Below are 22,287 nucleotides of genomic sequence, written 5' to 3'. Positions count from 1 at the left end.
TCCAGCTAACCTCACTATAGGAAACATAAATCCCCTCTGTTGAACTTCAGACGTAGTTGACGTATTTAAGGGGGCTGGAAAAGAGACTAATGCTAGCTGGAGAGTCAACCTTCTAAACCTCTTTCTTCCACTTCCCCCCTCTTTAGGGAAAAATCATAAACAATATGATTGCCAGTAAGTGATCAGCACATACATAGGATGACAACATCAAGGGTAGGAAAATCTAAGCAGATCAAGGAAGTAAATCAACTGTGGCTTCTGCACTGAAGTGGCTTCGCAGAATTATATAAGACACTAAGAATGCCCGAGTGACAGAATGATCAGGTTGAGGCAAAGCCAAAGGATGGAGCTTACCCCTCAAAGCAGTGGGCAACCGTCAGGACCCACTTCTTGGCAATGAGGACACAGCCACAAATGTGTCCACTGGGTTCACTCTGCAGGGAACACTGCCATGGCCATCTTCCAGGACGACTCGTTCGACCCCCAAGGATCCTCTTGTTCATTCGGGCAGCAGGGCGGCGCCCACAGTCTACCAGGGAGAAGGAAAGACAGCGGGTGATTCACCAACAAACCCAGTTCCATGCTTGGATCTTTGCTGTTAAGTGCAAGTTATTGTTTTTGCCCTGAGCCAACCCAGTTAAGTTCGTATTCCATGGCTACACCACTAATTCTCTCACCTTGTTTAGTACACAGAAGAGAAATCTTACTTCCGCTCTGACAAGGCTGCCTAGATTTGGAAACATAAAATGGCATAGTGTTAAGTCACATGTTTATCACTCACTTCAAACACTTTACCACCGAAAAGCAAGACATAGGTTCCACTGTTCCCAGAGGTTGTATTCTTTGAGTAATGATTATCTGTACTGGTGCAGGAATTCTTGAGGCAGGGCTATTGTCAAATACCACCTTGGAAATGACGGCATATGGAGGATGTTTACTTTTTTTTTTTTTAGTTTATTTAATATCATCATAATATATTTTCACATGGGTGGGAAAAGAAACTACTTTTAGCAAAGTTTCCCACATCATCTTGGCTGGTGGCACCGCCCAGAATATTGACTCAGACCATCATTTTCTTTTTTTTTCTTTTTTTTAATATGAAATTTATTGTCAAATTGGTTTCCATACAACACTCAGTGCTCATCCCAACAGGTGCCCTCCTCAATGCCCATCACCCAATTTCCCCTCCCTCCCACCCCCCTTCAGCCCTCAGTTTATTCTCAGTTTTTAAGAGTCTTATGTCAAACCATAATTTTCAAAGTAAGGAGAGGAAGGCAAGGGGATTGGGTGACTTCTTAGACTCTCTAGTGAGAAAGGAGCATGTCAGATTTTTATGCCTAGGGAGAGGGTGTGGATGTTCAAGACAAGTTGCAAATAGTTTGGAGAGATACAATATTACTTCAGAAAGTTAGAGAACAGATAAAGGAATTGAATATTTAGACTGGAAAAGAATCACGAAGATCCTTGTGATAATAAAATGTGGATCTAGGGCACCTGCCTGGGTGACTCCGTTGGTTGAACATCCAACTCGGTTTTGGCTCAGGTCATGATCTCACAGTTTCGTGGGTTCGAACCCCACATCAGGCTCTGTGCTGGCAGTGAGAAGCCTGCTTGGGATTCTCTCTCTCCCTCTCTCTCTCTGACTCTCTCTCTCTCTCTTTCTCTCAAAATAAGTAAACTTAAAATAAAATTTTAATGTGGATCTATGATTGGCGGACAAGAAGAAGGGGGTTAAATTTATTCCATGTAACTCTAGATGGCAGGAACAGAACCAGTCAGTAGAATTACAGGAATAATGGGTTCAGTAAAGAAAGACTTTTCTAAAAACCAGGGTTGACCTTTAAAGGTAAGAACATGGGGCATGTTTAAGCATCTATCAATGCGACTGCACAAGAGAATTCAATGTGGGGCATATTTTCAATCACAAAGCTTTCTTTCAACCATGAAGCATTTATTCACAGTATACATTTAAAAAAAAACAAAAGATACTTTGAGACTGTCAATGAGGCGCCTGGGTGGCTCAGTCAGTTAAGCGGTTAGGCTACTGGCTCAGTTTCGACAGTTTTTGCTTTAGTATATAGGATCTCACGGTTTCGTAAGTTTAAGTCCCGCATCGAGCTCTGTACTGGGGACATGGAGCCTGTTTGGCGTTCTCTCTCTCTCCCTCTCTCTCTGCCCCTCCCCCACTCACTATGTCTCTGTCTCTCTCAAAACTAAATAAACTTTAAAAAATTAAAAAAAAAAATACTGTGACATGCTTAGAATCCTAGACCTCTCAGAAAAAAAGAAGTATCCCTAAATATGCCATGTCCACATTCCCTTTAGAGGATCTGCTATATTTTCATTTCTTGGTAAATTTGCATGGAGATATGTGTAATTATTTGTATCAATAAGTTATATAATTCAGAAAACACATGTTTGCTTTTTGCCTTCCCACAACCTGAAGTCCTGTCTCCTACTGACTCTCTATCTTGTTATCCTTAATTTCTTTGTAGTATTTCCAAATATCTGAAATTTCAACGTTTATTTATTTTTGGGGGGACAGAGAGAGACAGAGCATGAACGGGGGAGGGGCAGAGAGAGAGGGAGAGACAGAATCGGAAACAGGCTCCAGGCTCCGAGCCATCAGCCCAGAGCCTGACGCGGGGCTCGAACTCACGGACCGCGAGATCGTGACCTGGCTGAAGTCGGACGCTTAACCGACTGCGCCACCGAGGCGCCCCTCCAAATATCTGAAATTTATTTTGTTTACTAGCTTATAGTTTCTCTGTCTACCTATACAATGTAGGTTTTTCAAGACCAGACCAAGTGGACTTTCAAGGCTACTCGATTATAATTTCATTTTGTGTCAATTTTTCCCTCAGACTCTCCAAGTTTGATCAGTTCTCATCACTTCAATCCCCTCCTAACTAGTTCCATGTAGCATCTGTAGGATATTAGACATGAGAAATTATTTGGATAGGATTTGAAAAAGCTCCAAAATTAGAATCTAAGTTCCTCTTCCTTCACCATAATTGTTTCTGTAATCTTCATTAAAGAAAAATATAATTAGCAAGAGAAAAGAATCTGTGTCTAGAAAGAAGAGATAAAGCCAAACAATGTTGAACTATAAAGGCCAATCACCATTCTATGGAAGTTCTTTATTGATGTGATACATTTGGATTATGCTAAATTAGAAACAGGAGAAAGTCCCTGATGATAGATTCCTGCTCCATAATCCACTCTACACAGCTCTTGTGAAGAGTGTCTTACCCTTTTACCAGCAGTTCATGCAAAGTGGTCCCATTGAGGCTCTCCCAGTTGGAGTGTAATGTCAGCCACTCCTGGTCTTGCTCCTGTCCCTGTACCAATTTAGTCACAGATGGTTCTCTAGTAGAAGGACAAATAACAATGAAATATTCAAAGCACAGTGATCTTTGACAGGCCATATCATTATTTAACACTCATTCTCTTTCAAAAAGAAACATTACAGGGGCGCCTGGGTGGCTCAGTTGGTTGAGAGACCGACTTCGGCTCAGGTCATGATCTCATGGTTTGTGAGTTCGAGCCCCGCGACGGGCTCTGTGCTGACAGCTCAGAGCCTGGAGCCTGCTTCTGATTCTGTGTCTCCCTCTCTCTCTGCCCCTCCCTCACTCATGCTCTGTCTCTCTCTGTCTCAGAAATAAATAAACATTAAAAAAAATTTACAAAAAAAACAAAAAGAAACATTACATTATAAGTCAATATTTCAAGAGTGGGGGGGGGGGGTTATATTAGAAATTTGGCATGGAATGTGATCAATAGAAGAGGAAGCTGCTAAAAGTATATACTAAAGCAATAAAAATCTCAACTGTTACAGCTGTTTTAATCATGCTCTCCACTGACATGTACTTGAACTTTGTGAGGTGTTCGAATTCTAACGTATATGACATAAAAGTTCCAATATCTCAAAAACAAGAGCAACTTCGGGCAGGGATCGAAAAAAGCAAGATAAAATTTATCTGCCTGGGATTTTTTTCTCCTCTCTTCTTGCCCAATGTAATCCTGCAATGCAGCGATACCTTAAAATGAAGTAAATACAGTAAAAACTAAAGAAGTAAATAAGTAAATTGATTGCTATGTAATATCTATTTGGACAGCACAAAACTGTAATGATTTTTCTCAACATACTATAAAATCTTTATGCACCAAAAGTCAGGAAAAACTCTGGAAAATAGAAACGGGAGTTAAACACTGTTATTTTCCTCTTTACCTGTCTTCTTAATCAACTTCTATGAATCCTTTTCTGTGAATGTCTTATTCAATCATTCAAGTACATATGGTTACACCACATCCAAGATTGAAAACCTTGGGTTTTCAATCCAAAGACTGAAAATTGGGGTTCAAAAGTATGCAGGTTTTATGTAAAATATTCTATTCTTCATGAAATAATTGGCTCTTTTAGGCGATCTGTATTTGCCGAAAACCTTTTGCAGTTCCATCACCTGAAGCCCCAGGGTAGATGAGGTGGAGGGATGAATTTAGACAGGAGGAAGGAGGGCTGCTTCTAAACCTGGAAGGAAGATGATACTTTGCTGAAGTTGGAGGGGAGTAGAGACTTCAAATCGGATAGCCTCTATCTTTCTTTCCAAGTAAAAGGTGAGCTCCTCAGATGAAAGATGGGGATGTCAGGGGCTCATGATGACAAGGAAAGTGACAGGTATATGGAATCGTTCCCTGGTGGAAGTGTTTGAAGAAACACATCAAAGATAACTGAGGACAATGGCAACAGCACTGAGGGTTCAACTGAACCTGGAAATCCTGAAATTGTGCCAGCATCAAGTCTTCATGCTTAGTGACTTTCTTTTCCAATAACGGATGGATGACACTTTTTGAAAAAAAAGAGGGGGTGGTGTAGAGGGCACAAAAGGGAAGCAAAGTTTGGTTCAGTGGCATTGAAAGGGAAATGAACATTGCAGCTGATTATTATTTAAAAATTATTTCTAAAATTTTCACTTTATGAGATTTAACTAATCTCATCATAGAAAACAAAAGGAACAAAACCTTCCCCAAATCCTGTTACTTTTAAAAAGAGGGAAACCCTCTAAAGAGAACTGATGACAGAAAAAGAGCCAAAGAAAAAAACAAAACCGAGCCCTTAATAATGAATGGATTCTAATCACTGGATGTTAAAGCAAAGAGCATGCACCCTGACCACACTTTAAGAAGAGTTCCACCAGATTTAAATTTAGTTAGAAACTTGAATGAACTGTGAGGTCGTTGAAGAGTTCACAAAACCTACTGCAAAATGAGGATTTTCCTTGTCCTTGACCAAAATGAGAGTATGGCTTTCTGGTAATCTCAGAAGTTGCGTATGTGGAGGCATAGTGAGAGGGAAACTTTCAATGTCAGACAGAGGTCACAAATACCACTGACAGTATTTCTCCCGATACCTGCATCCTGAGAATTATGTTCTGTGGTAGAACAACTTGGGAGCCTCCTAAATCCAGGCATTTTACTGGCCAAAAGACAAAGGAAGATAAGCATCAGATTAAATTTGTTGTTTAAGTCATTCTTTAGGCCGGTATTTATAAGGCAAAAGGGATTTGCACAGGGAGGTCTATTCGGCATAGGATTTGCACTGATGGTGGATAGAAAAATCATTGCAAAGGAAACTTCAGTCTTTCAATCTGCAAGGCAACTTCAGTTACCCTGAAAAAAGGTCTCCACAGAGCAAGGCACATGGGATGTGTCTGCATTTCATTCATTAATCTCCAACAAGAAAGGCAATTTAGTCTGAATCTCTCACTTACATCAAGTGGAAAATATAAGAAATTCATCATCAAGAACAGGGGAATGTCATTACAAAAATTAGTTTCCCATGAAATTCTTAAATACTAGAATGCTTTTCATACACAAAAAACAAATCTTTCAGCCCCAGAAATGCCATTCTATGGCTCATTAAAAAAATATCAGGAAATCCATATGGTTGTATTTCTGCCATCATACAGAATCTGAGCATCTGTGTGATTTCAATTTTTAAATTTTTTTCTGTAGATAATTTTTAAAATTAAAAAAATACTTATACCTGGAAAAAATAATACAAATTATACAGCAAAAAAAAATATTCTTCCCATTCCAGATGTATAGAAACAACCTCCATAAATAGCATCTGAGAGTATCCTTGCCAAGCTTTAGCTGTAATTCATGTATATATACATAGATTTTTTTAGTCCATACACCTTGTTTTCTGTTGTATTTTTTTTTAATATACACACCTTGTTCTGTGTTCTACTGATGATATTTTTATTTAGTTGACATTTGTCAACTGCACTATTTTATCTTCTTTAATCCTCTGAACAATGTTGGAAAGTAGGCATCATTATTCCCTTTTTCGGAGATGAAAAAATTCAGGTAAAAAGAGAGTAGGTACCTTGCCCAAGGTCACACAGTGACTAGATGGCAGAACTGGGGTTTGAATCCCGGTGGTCTGATGCCAGAGGACCACTCCTAACACTTCGAACACCACGTGGTCCCTCTTCATTAACAACACATGCTGTGTTCTTTTTACAGCTGCAGAGTTTTACCATTGTATGGATGTACATACATTTACTTACCCAGCCCACTATTAACCCACAGGTAGGCTGTTTCCAATTTTTGTTACAACAAAAAACAGCAGTTAACACTTTTAACTGTTCACCTTTGCCTACATGCACAGTTTCCCAAAATAAAAATAATTTCCTAGATATAAAAGTATCAAATCAAAATCGAAATCTTTGATTCATAGTATGGATTTTCCCTTCAAACACTAATGACAATTTACATACTCATCAAGAATATATGTGTAAGGACTTTTTAACTTTTATAACTATGCACATAGTGTAAATCATGCTATTAAAAGGTATCTGGAACTTAGCTGCTCAAATTTGGTTTGACAGTCGGTAGTGATTTTGACTTACCTTTTTCCATATTTTACCAAATTAAAGAAAGTCTGTTGGGTAGACAGCGAAAGAGCAAAACCCATTTTACTAGTAATTAGGCATCAAAGTCACTGTATCCTAAGAAAGTGTGTGCAGGGAATATAATCAACCCTGAATGTTTCTATAGCAGCCATGAAATCATATACAGAGAAAGAAAATAAGGGACAATCTAATCCAGTGGCCTCATTTGACAGCCTGACAGTCTGAGAAAACTGAGACACAGATACAGACCCATCCCAAACATTCGTGGGGGCCAAACATTTGTGAGTAAGGGTACAAATGGAGGCCCACATAAGATATGTCTACATATTTAGATGTTATAAATCAAATTCACAAGTTGTTAAAGAACATGTCTTCTATCTTCCCTTCCCCCCACCCCCAAGATTTTATTTAAATTCAAGTTAGTGAACATATAGTGTAGTATTAGTTTCAGGAATAGAATTTAAGGATTCGTCATTTACATATAACACCCAGTGCTCATCACAAGTGCCCTCCATAATGCCCATCCCCCATTTAGCCTCACTCTCCTCCCCTCCAGCAACCCTCAGTTTGTTCTCTATATTTAAGAGTTTCTTATGGTTTGCCTCCCTGTTTTTTACCTTATTTTACTTTTCCTTCCCTTCCCCTATGTTCACCTGTTTCTATCTTGCCATCTTGACCAGCGTATCTTTTAGGCTCGGAATATAGGATTTTGGCCTCTTTGGAACAGTGGTTTCAAACCTTGGCATTCATCATCACCTGGAGGACCCGTTACAACAAAGCTTGCTGGCTCCACTCCCAGATTCCCTGATTCAGTAAGTCTGAGATGGGGCCGCAAAGGCTACCCTTCTAACAAGATCCCAGGTGATGTGGCCGCCGCTGGTCTGGGACCACACTTTGAAGACATTGCTTCAGAGAGCAGACCAGGCTCCAGGTGGGCAAGACAGATTCCTTGCCCCATGGGGTGAGGCATGGCTGGGGAGGAAGGCCAGAGTGTTCATTCTAAATCAGGGTTTCTTATCCTCGGCACTGTTGACATTTTATACCAGATAATTACTCACTGTGCGGAGTCGGCTGGTGCTCTTTAGGATGTTTAGTGTCATCCCTGGCTTCTACCCACGAGATGCTAGTAGTCACCCTGGACTGAAAATTAAAAGGGTCTTACAGACGTTTCCAAATGCCCCTTGAGGGGCAAAGTTAAGCCTGGGGGAGAACCACTGCTCTAAATCATGGAGCCCAGGGCCAGGGCCCTCTGCTCTGGGTCGAGGGGCAGTACTGCACAGAAAAGCAAAAGGATTTCCAAATTTGCTTCTTGAATTGTGTGGCCATAAGACATAGATACATTTAAAAATGTATAATTCTTCCTCTGCCCCCAAAATGAGAAGATAGAACTTCTCCAGAATTCTAAAACATCTTGACATTCTGAAAGGAATGACACATGGATGCATTTCAAGGCTTAGGTGAGCAACCAGATCTCTAGATAGTCGGACCTGTCCTCCCACGCTGAAGACACCCAGTGTTCAGTAATAAGGCATTCAATGCTTGTGTTATCCTTATGTTGGGGTTGCTTACTTAAACAATGAAGGTCAGCACAAATTCCCAGAAACCAAGGGCTTCTTCACTTTTGGCAGCAAGAGAACAGGGGAGGAATTGCCTAGAAAGGTTACACATTTCAGTAGCAGGGCAAAGTCTGTTCTCTTGTGGCTACTGCTGGGGAAAAATAATCTGAGTTTTCATCTTCAATACTAACAGTTGGTCTTGAAATATAAATGTCTAGTGTAGTAGACAAAATATGTTATTTGCTCTTCTAAATATCCTGTTCAGAACTTGGAACGTCTCCACTAAACATTTAGCTCTCTGAATTCAGAAATATTTTCGTGAACACTGTCACATTATTATCTCTGTTTGGCTTCTATAGACTAGACATGTTATTAAAAAATTAGTTAAGGGGCGCCTGGGTGGCTCAGTCGGTTAAGCGTCCGACTTCAGCTCAGGTCACAATCTCATGGTCTGTGAGTTCGAGCCCCGCGTCGGGCTCTGGGCTGATGGCTCAGAGCCTGGAGCATGCTTCCGATTCTGTGTCTCCCTCTCTCTCTGCCCCTCCCCCGTTCATGCTCTGTCTCTCTCTGTCTCAAAAATAAATAAATGTTAAAAAAAAATTAAAGGGGCGCCTGGGTGGCGCAGTCGGTTAAGCGTCCGACTTCAGCCAGGTCACGATCTCGCGGTCCGTGAGTTCGAGCCCTGCATCAGGCTCTGGGCTGACGGCTCAGAGCCTGGAGCCTGTTTCCGATTCTGTGTCTCCCTCTCTCTCTGACCCTCCCCCGTTCATGCTCTGTCTCTCTCTGTCCCAAAAATAAATAAACGTTGAAAAAAAAAAAATTAAAAAAAAAAAATTAAAAAAAAATTAGTTAAATTATTTTGTCAAATAGAAAGATGATCTGGAAATTCTGACAAGAAGGCATAATAGGTTTAAAACAAAGCAGGAATGAGTATCACTGTAGAGTCATTTGTCTGGTAAGTTAGCTCAGCTTATGCTTTATACAGGAAAACTTCCCCCTGGTAGTAATGTTTAAAGGACAGCATAAAGTCTTGAGTTAATTTTTCCAGTAAACTTAGTATTTCTAAAAATATTTTTGTTGAAATCCTAACTGAAGGCATATAATTTTATTCATTGGTCTGTCTCAGAGGTAGAGTATAAGAACTGTATGAGGCAATGAGCTATAGGTCCAAGTGACAAAAACTATCCCAAAGCAGAGAGGAACATGTTATGAATTTAAATTAAATCACAGTATTGATATTTCATAAAATGTAAACATCAATAAAACTAGGTTTTTAATCCATATGTATCTAAAATTATAACATGAAGTAAAATACAAGTTTATAAAATATAACTATTAACTATACGTTATTCTAACATAAGTTAGAAAATAAAATTAATATCGAATGCCTGGGTGGCTCAGATTCTCTTTCTCTGCCCTTCCTTGCTCTTGCATGTGTGTGCACTCTCTAAGTTAAAAAAAATTAAGTTAAATTAAATTAATTTTAAAACGCATTGTTGAAAACAAACATGTCATTAAAAGTGAAACAATCAATCAATCATAAAAATTTTTAATTAAAATGTCATTTGATCGTTTTTAAAATTCAATCTTACGAAGCAAACGGAGTACATGGGGTCAAGTGGTAAGTATACTTTTGAGCAAAAGTGTCTGCCTCTTTCAGAATGTCTAGCCCAGGGCCCTTGCATGGCTCAGTGGGTTAAGCGTCCAACTTTGGCTCAGGTCATGATCTCACAGCTTGTGAGTTTGAGTCCTGTGTCAGGCTCTGTGCTGACAGCCTGGAGCCTCCTTCAGATTTTGTGCCCATCTCTCTCTGCCCCTCTCTGGCTCATGCACTCTCTCTTTTTCTCTCTCAAATATAAATAAACATTAAAAAAATAAATTATTTAAAAAGAAAGAATCTACACTATCCAACTCTTTCCTTCGGTCCTTTGGTCTATTTTATGTGCAGAAAATTCCATGGCTTTTTTGATAACTTGCAGAAAACCTTTGGAAAATTTTTTAAACTCTTTTTAAGAAACAGATTCAACATTTTATTGAGAGTGGCTTGAGTTTAGTTTCAAAGAAAGCGTTTCCTCTTTGTCTTCACTTTTCAGTTGATCAATATAAAAGCAGAGATTACCAATTTCAACTACAATATGCCATTTTTTTGTTCCACTAATTCAGAAAGGCTGTGAGCCAGAGTAGAATTAATTTTTCTAACAGAAGTCTTGCTTTGTCAAGTGCCTGTTTCTTCCTCTTCTTGAAAACTACAGAAGTATAGAAAATACCCCTTTATTCAATTAAGACAGACTATGTCTCTGGATAGAAGATAAAATAATACAAACTTTAGGGATTTAAGTATATATATACACACACACACACACACACACATACACTGAGGTTTTTATATGTATATTATATATACATATTTATTTTATATATACATATTATATATACATATATACATGTGTGTATAAGTGTACACTTATATATGTATATGTATATATATACATATATATTAAGTATATATATATGTACATATATTTTTTTTCATGTATATATTCAGTTACTAGTTTTACATAAACAAACAAACAAAAAAAAACCTCAGGATTTTAGCCCCTAAAATACCACTGGAATATCTGAGTATGAAAAACTAGAAATGTAATCAATTTCTAAGGAGATGTGGACGGTCTTCAGAAAAGCGGGTGCCAGAGAACCAAGAGCCCTCAGGACCCTCTACCTTTCATCTACCCTCTTCTGTGAGAAGAAGCAGGAGGTGATGTGAGGGTGGCTTTATTGTCTCCATGTGACTTTCCACAGACCAGAGGACAGGCTGCCTGCTCTTCTAAACTCAAATTCATTCATCTTTGTGAACAAAAAGGAAAGAAGTCTCTTCTTCTAGCTCAACCAAAAACAAATCTCGTTGAAGAACTTTAAGTATCCCAAATCCAATCACTGTGACCTAGAAGTGAAGTCCTTTGATTGGTTCAGCTTGGGTTAGGTCCCTCCCCCTCAACCAGTCACTGAGGCCAAGAAGAGTGGTTCATGTACAAAATGGCAGCTCCCATTTGGATCCCAAGGATAGAATGAGGAGTGAAGCAAGTCCCCAAAAGGAAGGGATACAGGGAAGCAACTTAATAAATGTCTGCTACAAGTGATTTTAATTGAAATTTTTTACTTAAAAGATGATTATGCCTCAGAGTCAAGATTCTACATGTTCCTTTGTTACTGTTTAGAAGAGGTAGGAAGGATAAAAACTTGGGTAGAAATTAGATTTGACTTATGTTCATAAATGAAATATTGGGTTACTCCGTAAGTGTTCAAGCTGATAATGTTGTAAGGTGAATTGGATCTCAGGAGGAACATTATCCTGGCAGAATTAAACAAATGATGCAGTCAGATGGACAAAGGCTAAACCTGATGACTATGGGGTTAATAAGGTGTAATGCGAATGGAGACAACACAAGGGTGTTGTATTTAGACGCAGTCCCTTCCTCAAGGGGCTATTATTTTAGTTAGAGAAACAAATAACATGTTAAAAATAATTTCTAATACTGTGCTTTGAAGAAAGCAAAATAAGCAGAGAGTGACTTGGTGTGGGTGAAAGCTGCTTCAACTAGGGTTGCTAAGGAAAGCCTTTCTAAGTGTTTGATGTACGAGCTAAGACGACATGAATGATGAGACGGAGGTGATCACATAAAGGTCTACAGATCAGCATTCCAAGCAGGAAGAACAATGAGGGCAAAAGCCCCTGAGGTGGAAATGGGTTTGCAGTTTGAACATCAGTAATAAGGTCATCGTGTCTAAAGTTCACGGACACTCGGAGAATGCTAGAAAAGAGGGAGGGAGGGGCTGGTGTCTTACAGGCCAGAGTAAGAATTGGATTTTGAGCCCAAACTATATAAATAAGAAAAGATAGTGGGTTTGCCATGCAGATAATGTCATTGCTGACTGTCAGTCTTGTCTTGGAGGTAAAAGCCAGTCAAACTGCAGTAAGTTTGAAAGACACTATGAAAAAGATAACAGATCTAAAGTTAGTCATCACCAGGAATCTTCTGGTAAAAGTTCCAAAATGAGTAAGCTGCCAGATAAGGACTTCTAATAGAAAGAATACAGGCCTCTTTGGTCAATTATTGATGGATTATCTTAAATCACGTTCTTAACTTCCCAGAACTCACTCATATTTATGTCCAATGGCAATGCTATATTCATTATGATGACTGGGGAATCCAAGTCCCCCAGAGACATTATGGAGATGCATTTTTTCCATTCTAGAATCTTCTGGCTCACATCAGCCCTGGTATTTTTGGCTAAAAGCTGAGTCTTGACAGTACTTAATTCTGGAGAACCATCTGTTGGTTTTAAAAATCAGGATATGAGTCCATTTTCCACTGATAAACTTTTCACCACAAAATGGAATGTAAGAGAGTAAAAAACAATCTGATTAATTCAGAATCCCACGTAGTTCCATTCTAATTAATAACGGCGAATTTCTCTATACCACTGAGAAGTTTCCTTTTAAGTTCATAAAATATTCATTAACTCTACCAACACAGTTTGAGATTCAGTTTGCTAATTTTTTTTTTTTAACGTTTATTTATTTTTGAGACAGAGAGAGACAGAGCATGAACGGGGAAGGGTCAGAGAGAGAGAGAGGGAGACACAGAATCTGAAACAGGCTCCAGGCTCTGAGCTGTCAGCACAGAGCCCGACGCGGGGCTCGAACTCACGGACCGCGAGATCATGACCTGAGCCAAAGTCGGCCGCTCAACCGACTGAGCCACCCAGGCAGCCCGAGATTCAGTTTTCTAACAAATATCTAAATTCTTGGTAGAGCCTGCTGTTGGCGATCATACAGCAATGCTTTCAGGACAACTGATAGACTTCCCTTGCTTTGTTTATTAAAGCCTCGTACCCAGTAGTCTCATGGAAGAACTTAAAAAACACTTTTACTTCCTTTAGGATACAGCACTTCTTCGGGAAATTATTCCTCATCTTCACTCCAGAATAACACGTTCCAGGGAACGATACACTCACACTCTGGACTATCTGATTTTCTTCTTACCCAGGCAGTCACTTAACCAGCTTCTTGGAAATGTGTAGGATTGAATTCCCTGTGCCCAAGCTACGTGCCTGCCAGAAAAACCGTGAAGCTGCTGTGTGAAAGAAAACAACTTTTTATGGATGTGCTTCAGCTAACTTCTCAGAATATGCCTACCGTCTACTTATTACTATAAGTGGCTTTTTGAAAACCGAAAAACACTTATATCGTTGTCTTGCATGCATGATGAATTTTCTCCACTGCTGCACCTCCTCACTACTATCTACTTAAAAATCCCACATTGGGGGTGTCTAGGTGGCTCAATCAGTTAAGAGGCCGATTTTTGATTTTGGCTCAGGTTTGTGAGATCCAGCCCTGTGTCAGGCTCCACGCTGACAGCATAGAGTCTGCTTGGGATTCTCTCTCTCCCTCTCTCTCTGCTCCTCCCCTGCTCACACTTGCTCGCTCTCTCAAAATAAATAAATCGACTTTTAAAAAAATGCCACAATGATAAGATCATTAGGTGGTATGGTACTAAGACTTGCCCCAAAAATCTTGAAGGGAGCAATACTAAAAGGGATTTATGTTTAAGAACCTGGTTGGCCACATCAATCGGGTCACGTTTATTGATTAACTGGATGTACAGGGGATCTACTCCCCACGAGGCCCTTTGCCTTTGCTTGGACTTGTATCCCGGCACCATATTTTTCTGTGACCTAGCAAAGTTCCTTGATCTAAGCCTCAGTTTCCTCATACGTAAAGTAGAAATAATAATGCTATGTCTACTGCAAGATTATAGTGTGGATAAATTGGGTTAATATATATCAAGGACTCAGAGCAGCCTGGCACACAATGAAAATTAGCCATTACTATTTTGTATAACCTTTCTGGGAAATAAGATAAAGAATAAAAAAATAAAAGTAAAATGGTATGGCATTGTAGAATTAAGAGGGAAATTGTGTAATACCAATTCTTATGTACCACAGAAAGTATAGAGAGAAAAAAAGACATGCAGATGAGAAAGTCTTCACAGATGTCACGGGGCTTGAGTGAGGCCCTGAGAATTTGGAGAGGAAATGTATGGACATTTATGGACAAAGACACAGAAGCAGGAAAGAATGTGCCCGTGGAACACGGATAAAAGACAAGTCAGCCTTGAAAGAGAAGGAGCATATAAAGGGGTACAAAGTTAAAGAAAGATGAAATAGTTTATGGTGAGTCCACTAATTGGGGAAAATAGTCCAAACATTTTGGTTAAAAAAATATATATATGTGAAATGAAAGATTTTTCCAGAGAAATTATTTATTTCTACCTTAATCTATTCAGTCTTCTATAACAAATTACCATAGCCTGGGTGGCTTGTAAACAACACAAATTTATTTCCCACAGTTCTGGAAGTTGCGAAATCCAAGACCAAGGTCTTGGCAGATCTGGTGTCTGGTAAATACCCGCTTCCTTGTTTATAATAAGATGGCCATTTTCTTGCTGGGTCATCACATGGTGGAGGGTGAAAGAGCTCTCTGGGGTTTCTTTTACAAGGACACTAATTCCACTCATGTGGGCTCCACTCTCATGACCCAAACACTTCCCAAAGGCCCCACCTCCTAATACCATTACACTTGACATTAGGAATTAACATGAATTTGGAGGAACACAAACATTCAATAGCAATTGAACATGATGTTCCTACTATGGCAGGTAAGTCTCTATTAATAATTTATCCATGGGATACTGAGTGCTTCCCAGGAAATGGAGGCACCAAACATTTCCTAATCCTACTTCCCCCACCAACCACTACTCACATTTCTATGCTCCTCTTTACAACAAAATCCCTCCAAAAAGTTTTTAAAAAAAAATTTTTTTAACGTTTATTTATTTCTGAGACAGAGAGAGACACAGCATGAGTGGGGAAGGGGCAGAGAGAGAGGGGGACACAGAATCTGAAGCCGGCTCCAGGCTCTGAGCCATCAGCCCAGAGCCCGACGCGGGGCTCGAACTCACAAACCATGAGATCATGACCTGAGCCGAAGCCGGACGCTCAACCGGCTGAGACACCCAGGTGGCCCCCTCCAAAAAGTTCTATACTATCTTTTATTTCTCTCCTTTCACTATCTTATGTTTTTGCCCCACTCACTCCACTAAAACTACTCATGCCAATGACATGCACATTGCTGAAACCAAAAGTCAGTTTTCAGCCCTCATTTTACTTGACTTCTCAGCAACTTTTAACACAACTGACCGTTGCTTCTGCCTTGATACACTTTCTTCCCTTGGTTTCCAGGATATCACATCCTCCTACCCCTGGGTTGTCCTCTCTCATCTCCTTTGGCTTTACTACTTCTCCTCTCCCACCCTCTTAATGTTAGGGCTCAGCTCTTGGTCTTCTCTTCTCTATCTAAACTTGCTCTTAGGGCATCAGGGTGGCTCAGTCAGGTAAGCATCAGACTTCAGGTCAGGTCATGATCTCGCTATTTGTGACTTTGAGGCCTGCATCAGGCTCTGTGCTGACAGCTCAGAGCCTGGAACCTGCTTCGGATTCTGTGTCTCCTTCTCTCTCTCTGCCCCTCCCCCACTCACGCTCTATCTCTCTCTATATCAAAAATAAATATGCATTAAGAAAAATTAAAAAATAAATACATAAATTCACTCTCTTGATTATGTCACCAGTCCCATACATTTATACTGTCTGTATCCAGGTGACTTTCAAATATATAGCTCTAGTTCAAACATCTCTAATAAACTCCAGACTTGAGGGGCACCTGGATGGCTCAGTCAGGTAAGCATTAAACTTCAGCTGAGATCATGATCTCATGGTTCGTGAGTTAGAGTTCCACATTGGACTCTGTGCTGTCAGCACAGAACCTGCTTTGGATCCTCTGTCTCCCTCTCTCTCTCTCTCTGCCCCTCCCCAGTCTGCATACTCTCTCTCACTCTCAAAAGTAAGTAAAACTGGGGCGCCTGGGTGGCGCAGTCGGTTAAGCGTCCGACTTCAGCCAGGTCACGATCTTGCGGTCCGTGAGTTCGAGCCCCGCGTCAGGCTCTGGGCTGATGGCTCAGAGCCTGGAGCCTGTTTCCGATTCTGTGTCTCCCTCTCTCTCTGCCCCTCCCCCGTTCATGCTCTGTCTCACTCTGTCCCAAAAATAAATAAACGTTGAAAAAAAAAATTAAAAAAAAAAAAAGTAAGTAAAACTTAAAAACAAAGAAACAAACAAACAAACAAAAACTTCAGATGGCTTTCCAGGGGAATTCTACCAAACATTTAAGGAAGAGTTAACACCTATTCTGTTCCAAAAGATAGAAATGGAAGGAAAACTTCTAAACTCTTTGCATGAAGCCAGCATTACCTTGATTCCAAAACCAGACAGAGACCCCAAGTGGGATTTATACCTGGGATGCAGGGCTGGTTCAATATCCGCAAAACAATTAACATGGTTTATCACATCAATAAAAGAAAGTACAAGAACCATATGATCCTCCAATAGATGCAGAGAAAGCATCTGACAAAATACAGCATCGTTTCTTGATAAAAACCCTCAATAAAGTGGGGATAGAAGGAGCATACCTTGAGATCATAAAAGCCATATATGAACGACCCAACACTAATATCATCCTCAATGGGGAAAAACTGAGAGCTTTCCCCCTAAGGTCAGGAACAAGACAGGGATGTCCATTCTCGCCACTGTTATTCAACATACTATTGGAAGTCTTAGCCTCTGCAATCAGACAACACAAAGAAATAAAAGGCATTCAAATCGGCCGGGAGGAGGTCAAATTGTCACTCTTCGCAGATGACATGATATTCTACATGGAAAACCCAAAAGATTCCACCAAAAAACTGCTAGAACTGGTTCATGAATTCATCACAGTTATAGGATATAAAATCAATGCACAGAAATCCATTGCATTCCTATTCACCAACAATGAAGCAACAGAAAGAGAAATCAAGGAATCGATCCCATTTACAATTGCACCAAAAACCATAAAATACCCAGGAATAAATCTAACCAAAGAGGTGAAAGCTCTATACACTGAAAACTATAGAAAGCATATGAAAGAAATTGAAGAAGACACACACAAAAAAAGGAAAAAAAGATTCCATGCTCCTGAATAGGAAGAATATTGTAAGTAAAACTTAAATATTGTTAAAATGTCGATACTACCCAAAACAATGTACATATTCAATGCAATCCCTATCAAAGTAACACCAGCATTCTGCACAGAGTTAGAACAAATAATCCTAAAATTTGTATGGACCCAGAAAAGACCCTGAATAGCCAAAGCAATCTTGAAAAAGAAAACCAAAGCAGGAGGCATCACAATCCCGGACTTCAAGCTATACTAGAAAGCTGTAATCATCAAGACAGTATGGTACTGGCACAAGAACAGACACTCAGATCAATGGAACAGAATAGAGAACCCAGAAATGGACCCACAAACCTAATCTTTGACAAAGATTAATCTAATCTTTGACAAAGCAGGGAAGAATATCCAATGAAATAAAGACAGTCTCTTCAGCAAGTGGTGCTGGGAAAACTGGACAGCGACATGCAGAAAAATTAACCTGGACCACTTTCTTACACCATACACAAAAATAAACTCAAAACGGATGAAAGACCTGAATGTAAGACAGGAAGCCATCAAAATCCTAGAGGAGAAAGCAGGCAAAATTTCTTTGATCTTGGCCACAGCAACTTCTTACTCAACATGTCTCCGGGGCAAGGGAAACAAAAGCAAAAATGAACTACTGGGACCTCATCAAAATAAAAAGCTTCTGCACAGTGAAGAAAACAATCAGCAAAACTAAAAGGCAACTGACAGAACGGGAGAAGATATTTGTAAACGACATATCAGATAATGGGTTAGTATCCAAAATCTATAAAGAACTTATCAAATTCAACCCCCAAAATACAAATAATCCAGTGAAGAAATGGGCAAAAGACATGAATAGACACTTCTCCAGAGAAGGCATCCAGATGGCCAACCGACACATGAAAAAATGCTCAACATCACTCATCATCAGGGAAATATAAATCAAAACCACAATGAGATACCACCTTACACCTGTCAGAATGGCTAACATTAACAATTCAGGCAACAACAGATGTTGGCGACGATGCGGAGAAAGAGGATCTCTTTTGCATTGTTGGTGGGAATGCAAGCTGGTGCAGCCACTCTGGAAAATAGTATGATGGTTCCTCAAAAACATAAAATAGAACTATCCTACAACCCAGCAATTGCACTACTAGGTATTTGTCCAAGGGATACAGGTGTGGGGTTTCGAAGGGACATATGAACCCCAATGTTTATAGCAGCACTATCAACAGTAGCCAAAGTATGGAAAGAACCCCAATGTCCATCGATGGATAAATGGGTAAAGAAGATGTGGTGTGTGTATATATATATATATACACACCCCCATATATACATATATATATATACATATATATGTGTGTGTGTATATATATGTACACAATGGAGTATTACTCAGCAATCAAAAAGAATGAAATCTTGCCATTTGCAACCACGTGGATGGAACCGGAGGGTATTATGTTAAGCGAAATTAGTCAGAGAAAGACAAATATCATATGACTTCACTCATATGAGGACTTTAAGAGACAAAACAGATGAACATGAGGGAAGGGAAACAAAAACAGTATAAAAACAAGGAGGGAGACAAAACATAAGAGACTCTTAAATATGGAGAACAAACTGAGGGTTACTGGAGGAGTTGTGGGAGGGGGGATGGGCTAAATGGGTAAGGGGCACTAAGGAATCTACTCTTGAAATCATTGTTGCACTATATGCTAACTAATTTGGATGCAAATTTTTAAAAAATTTTAAAAAAGCAACTTTAAACTCCAGACTAGAGTCTATTTGGATGTCTAACAGACATCCCAAATTTCACAAGATCACAGAACTGATCTTTCTCCCCAGACCTGCTCCATCTACAGTCTTCCCCATCTCAGTTTACTACAATACTATCTTTACAGTTGCTTGAGTCAAAAAAAAAAAACCTTTCAGTCATTCTTGACTCTTCTCAATCTCCAATCAATATCCAATCTGTCAGGGAGTCCTGTTGGCTCCACTTTTAAAATATATTCAGGATTAAATCATTTATCGCCATGTTCTCTGCTACCATTCTGATCTGAGCCACCCAAATGTCTTACTTGGATGACTTCAGTCTTCCTGCTTCTACTCTTGCCTTCCTACGGCATATTCTCAATAACAACCAGAGTGATACCTTTTAGTCAGAAAATGGCTACAATAAAAAGTAAATAATAACAAGTATTGACACGGATATGGAGAAATTGGAACCCTCATGCAGTGCTGGTAAAAGTATAATGTGGTGCAGCCCTTTTGGAAGACAGTTTGGCAGTTCTTCAAAAAATTAAAAATCTGACCTAGTAATTTTAGTCCTGAGTCTACACCCAGGAGAAACTGAAAACATACATTCACACAAAACTTGTACATCAATGTTCTTAGCAACATTTTCATAAGAGCCAAAAAAATGGAAACAACCCAAATATCCATCAATTGATGAATGGATCATCAAAGTGTGGATATATCTACACAATGGAATATTATTCAGCCATAGATAGGAATGAAGCACTGATACATATTATAAAACATAGATAAACCTTGAAAACATTATGCTAAGTGAAAGAGACCAGACAAAAAAAGGCATATATTAGATGATTCTGTTTTTATGAAACGTGCACAATGGGCAAGTCTCTAGAAGCAGAAAGTCGTGTTTGTCAGGGGTTTAGGGAGGAGAAACGGGCAGTGACTGTTAGAGGCATCGGGTTTCTTTTCCAAGTGATGAAATGTTTAGGAATCAGTGGTGATGACTGCACAATATTGTGAATATATTAAAAATAACTGAATTGTACACTTTTAAAGAGTGAGCTTTATGGTATATGAATTATATTGTATATTTTAAAAAAAGACCATAAGGACTCAAGCTTCTTTTCCATGGTTTCCTTGTACAGGACCAGCAGCCTGGGCTGAATCTACTACGACACAGGATTTAGTCTTGTCTTTGAGCTTCACGAGTTTCATGGAAGTCAATCAATAAGGAAACCATCCTTATGTGACAAATGGAATCTGAAGTTAGAAGATTTTCCCTGGAAGTACACTTCCGGGAAAAATTTCGATAGAAATCCTTATATCGGCGACTCTCAGGTAATACAATTGAGGCTATCTTTGTGGTTTAGCCCAAAATAAAGAAATATTCTTTGGAAGCCTGCTGCTTCTATTGACCAACTCTAAAACATTAGGACACAAAATCAAACTTCAACCAATCCCATATAGGAATTTTTGTCAAAGTAGAATAGCCTATTTCCAGATGATCTGGTTTTATATAAAGTTGATGAAGCCAAGGGACACCGAGAATCACATTCTCTTAGACCAACTTTCTCAAATACCAGATGTCTGAACTGAACATTTGGCAAGTATCAGAGGGCAGTCTAAATTCTGATTTGTATTGTTGATTAAATAAATGTCCATATGTTTCTAATACTGGGCATGTAGGTAGCAAAGTCAATATACTGTCATGAGAATTAGGGGCTGATTTATATCCTTGTCTAATCAAATAGTCATCATACTTCCAGGCTGGGGTGAACTCAAGATATCTGCAGATGGGCGTAAAAAGTTGTACAGATTCAGCAAAGAACTCTCAATCTTCTCATTTGGGCAAGCACTTAGTTGAGAGCTGAGCATTTGTGCTGTTAGACATGGAAGGTGTAATTTGCATCTGAAAAACTCCAAGGGTAGGTTATTTAATCAACTGCCTCTATCATGAAAGTATTTCAATAGAAGCCCCGCAAAACATGTAATTCGGTCTAGACTTACATTTTGATAAACTAACTCCAACCTGTACCCTCCCTGCATTTGGAGTTAAAGTATATTAGTTTGGGACACTACACTACAATGCTATTCTCTATAAATGTTTACTGAATGACTAAATGAATGACTTAATAAATGTATATTATAATATCAAGACAATGATAGAGTTGAATATTTTTCTTATATACTTCTAATAGGTATGCCAGGTGCTATGCTGTACATGAACCATTCTCAGATGACAAAGAGTCTGGAAGTTTTTTCCAACAACTTTATGTTCTAGGTTGTTTCCTTATGTGTCTTCCCCACTACATGGTAAGCTCTTTGATGATATTTTCACCCCTGCATCCTCCACAGAATGCCTACTCTAGTTCAAGGCCCATAAGCAGATTCTCAAAACAACAACAACAACAACAACAACAAAACAAAACAAAACAAAAACCCAATAGGAAAGACATACTGAATAGAACTAATTGGGGTTGTGCTTTAAGCTTCAAGTTTCTGGGTGTAAAGCATGTTTGAAGGTATAAAGACAGACCTACTCCACTCCAGAAGCTTAAAGAGGACAGCTATAATGTTTTCCCTTCCTTTGGCAGCTGGAGTGTAGGTCAATGACTAACCATGGCCAGACAGACTTTCCTGTAGGGACTTTGAATCTAGAGGAAATGACTCAGATGCAGGGTTACTTAGAGTTTGAGGCATCAGTGGCAGAACTGTGAATTCACAGTACAGCTGTGACTCACCAGAGACAGTGGGAACAGAGCAGATTCCTAAGTAGCCCATTCCTACTGTAGGAATCAATGGCTTCTTCTTGCCCATTATCTTCATTCCTGCCCCAGCCTGGCTCTCCAGATTTCTGTCAATTCACGATCTACCCAAGAAAACTGAAGAGTTCTCTTGACGGCAATCAGAAAGTACAAAAATACTAAGGTTACCCTTCCTACTCAT

General features: G+C 39.4%; 1 protein-coding gene across 8 annotated transcripts in view; it reads right to left on the bottom strand.

Moving 5' to 3' along the window:
• Window positions 1–22,287, bottom strand: part of CORIN (corin, serine peptidase) — a 260,225-nt gene that overhangs the window by 27,594 nt on the left and 210,344 nt on the right. For 7 of the 8 annotated variants that reach the window (XM_045474167.1, XM_045474169.1, XM_045474161.1 and 4 more), the window contains 3 exons: window positions 3,253–3,369; window positions 678–727; window positions 355–529 (listed from right to left, as the gene is read on the bottom strand). In XM_045474167.1, coding sequence (XP_045330123.1) covers window positions 355–529; window positions 678–727; window positions 3,253–3,369 — 342 coding nt within the window. The remainder of the gene's footprint in view (window positions 1–354; window positions 530–677; window positions 728–3,252; window positions 3,370–22,287) is intronic. The other variant, XM_045474164.1, reaches the window with a different exon arrangement.

This window comes from Leopardus geoffroyi, chromosome B1 (assembly GCF_018350155.1).
Source record: "Leopardus geoffroyi isolate Oge1 chromosome B1, O.geoffroyi_Oge1_pat1.0, whole genome shotgun sequence".
Lineage (NCBI taxonomy): Eukaryota > Metazoa > Chordata > Mammalia > Carnivora > Felidae > Leopardus > Leopardus geoffroyi.
Note: the sequence above shows the minus strand (reverse complement) of the source record. Positions and strands in the feature narration are given on the sequence as shown.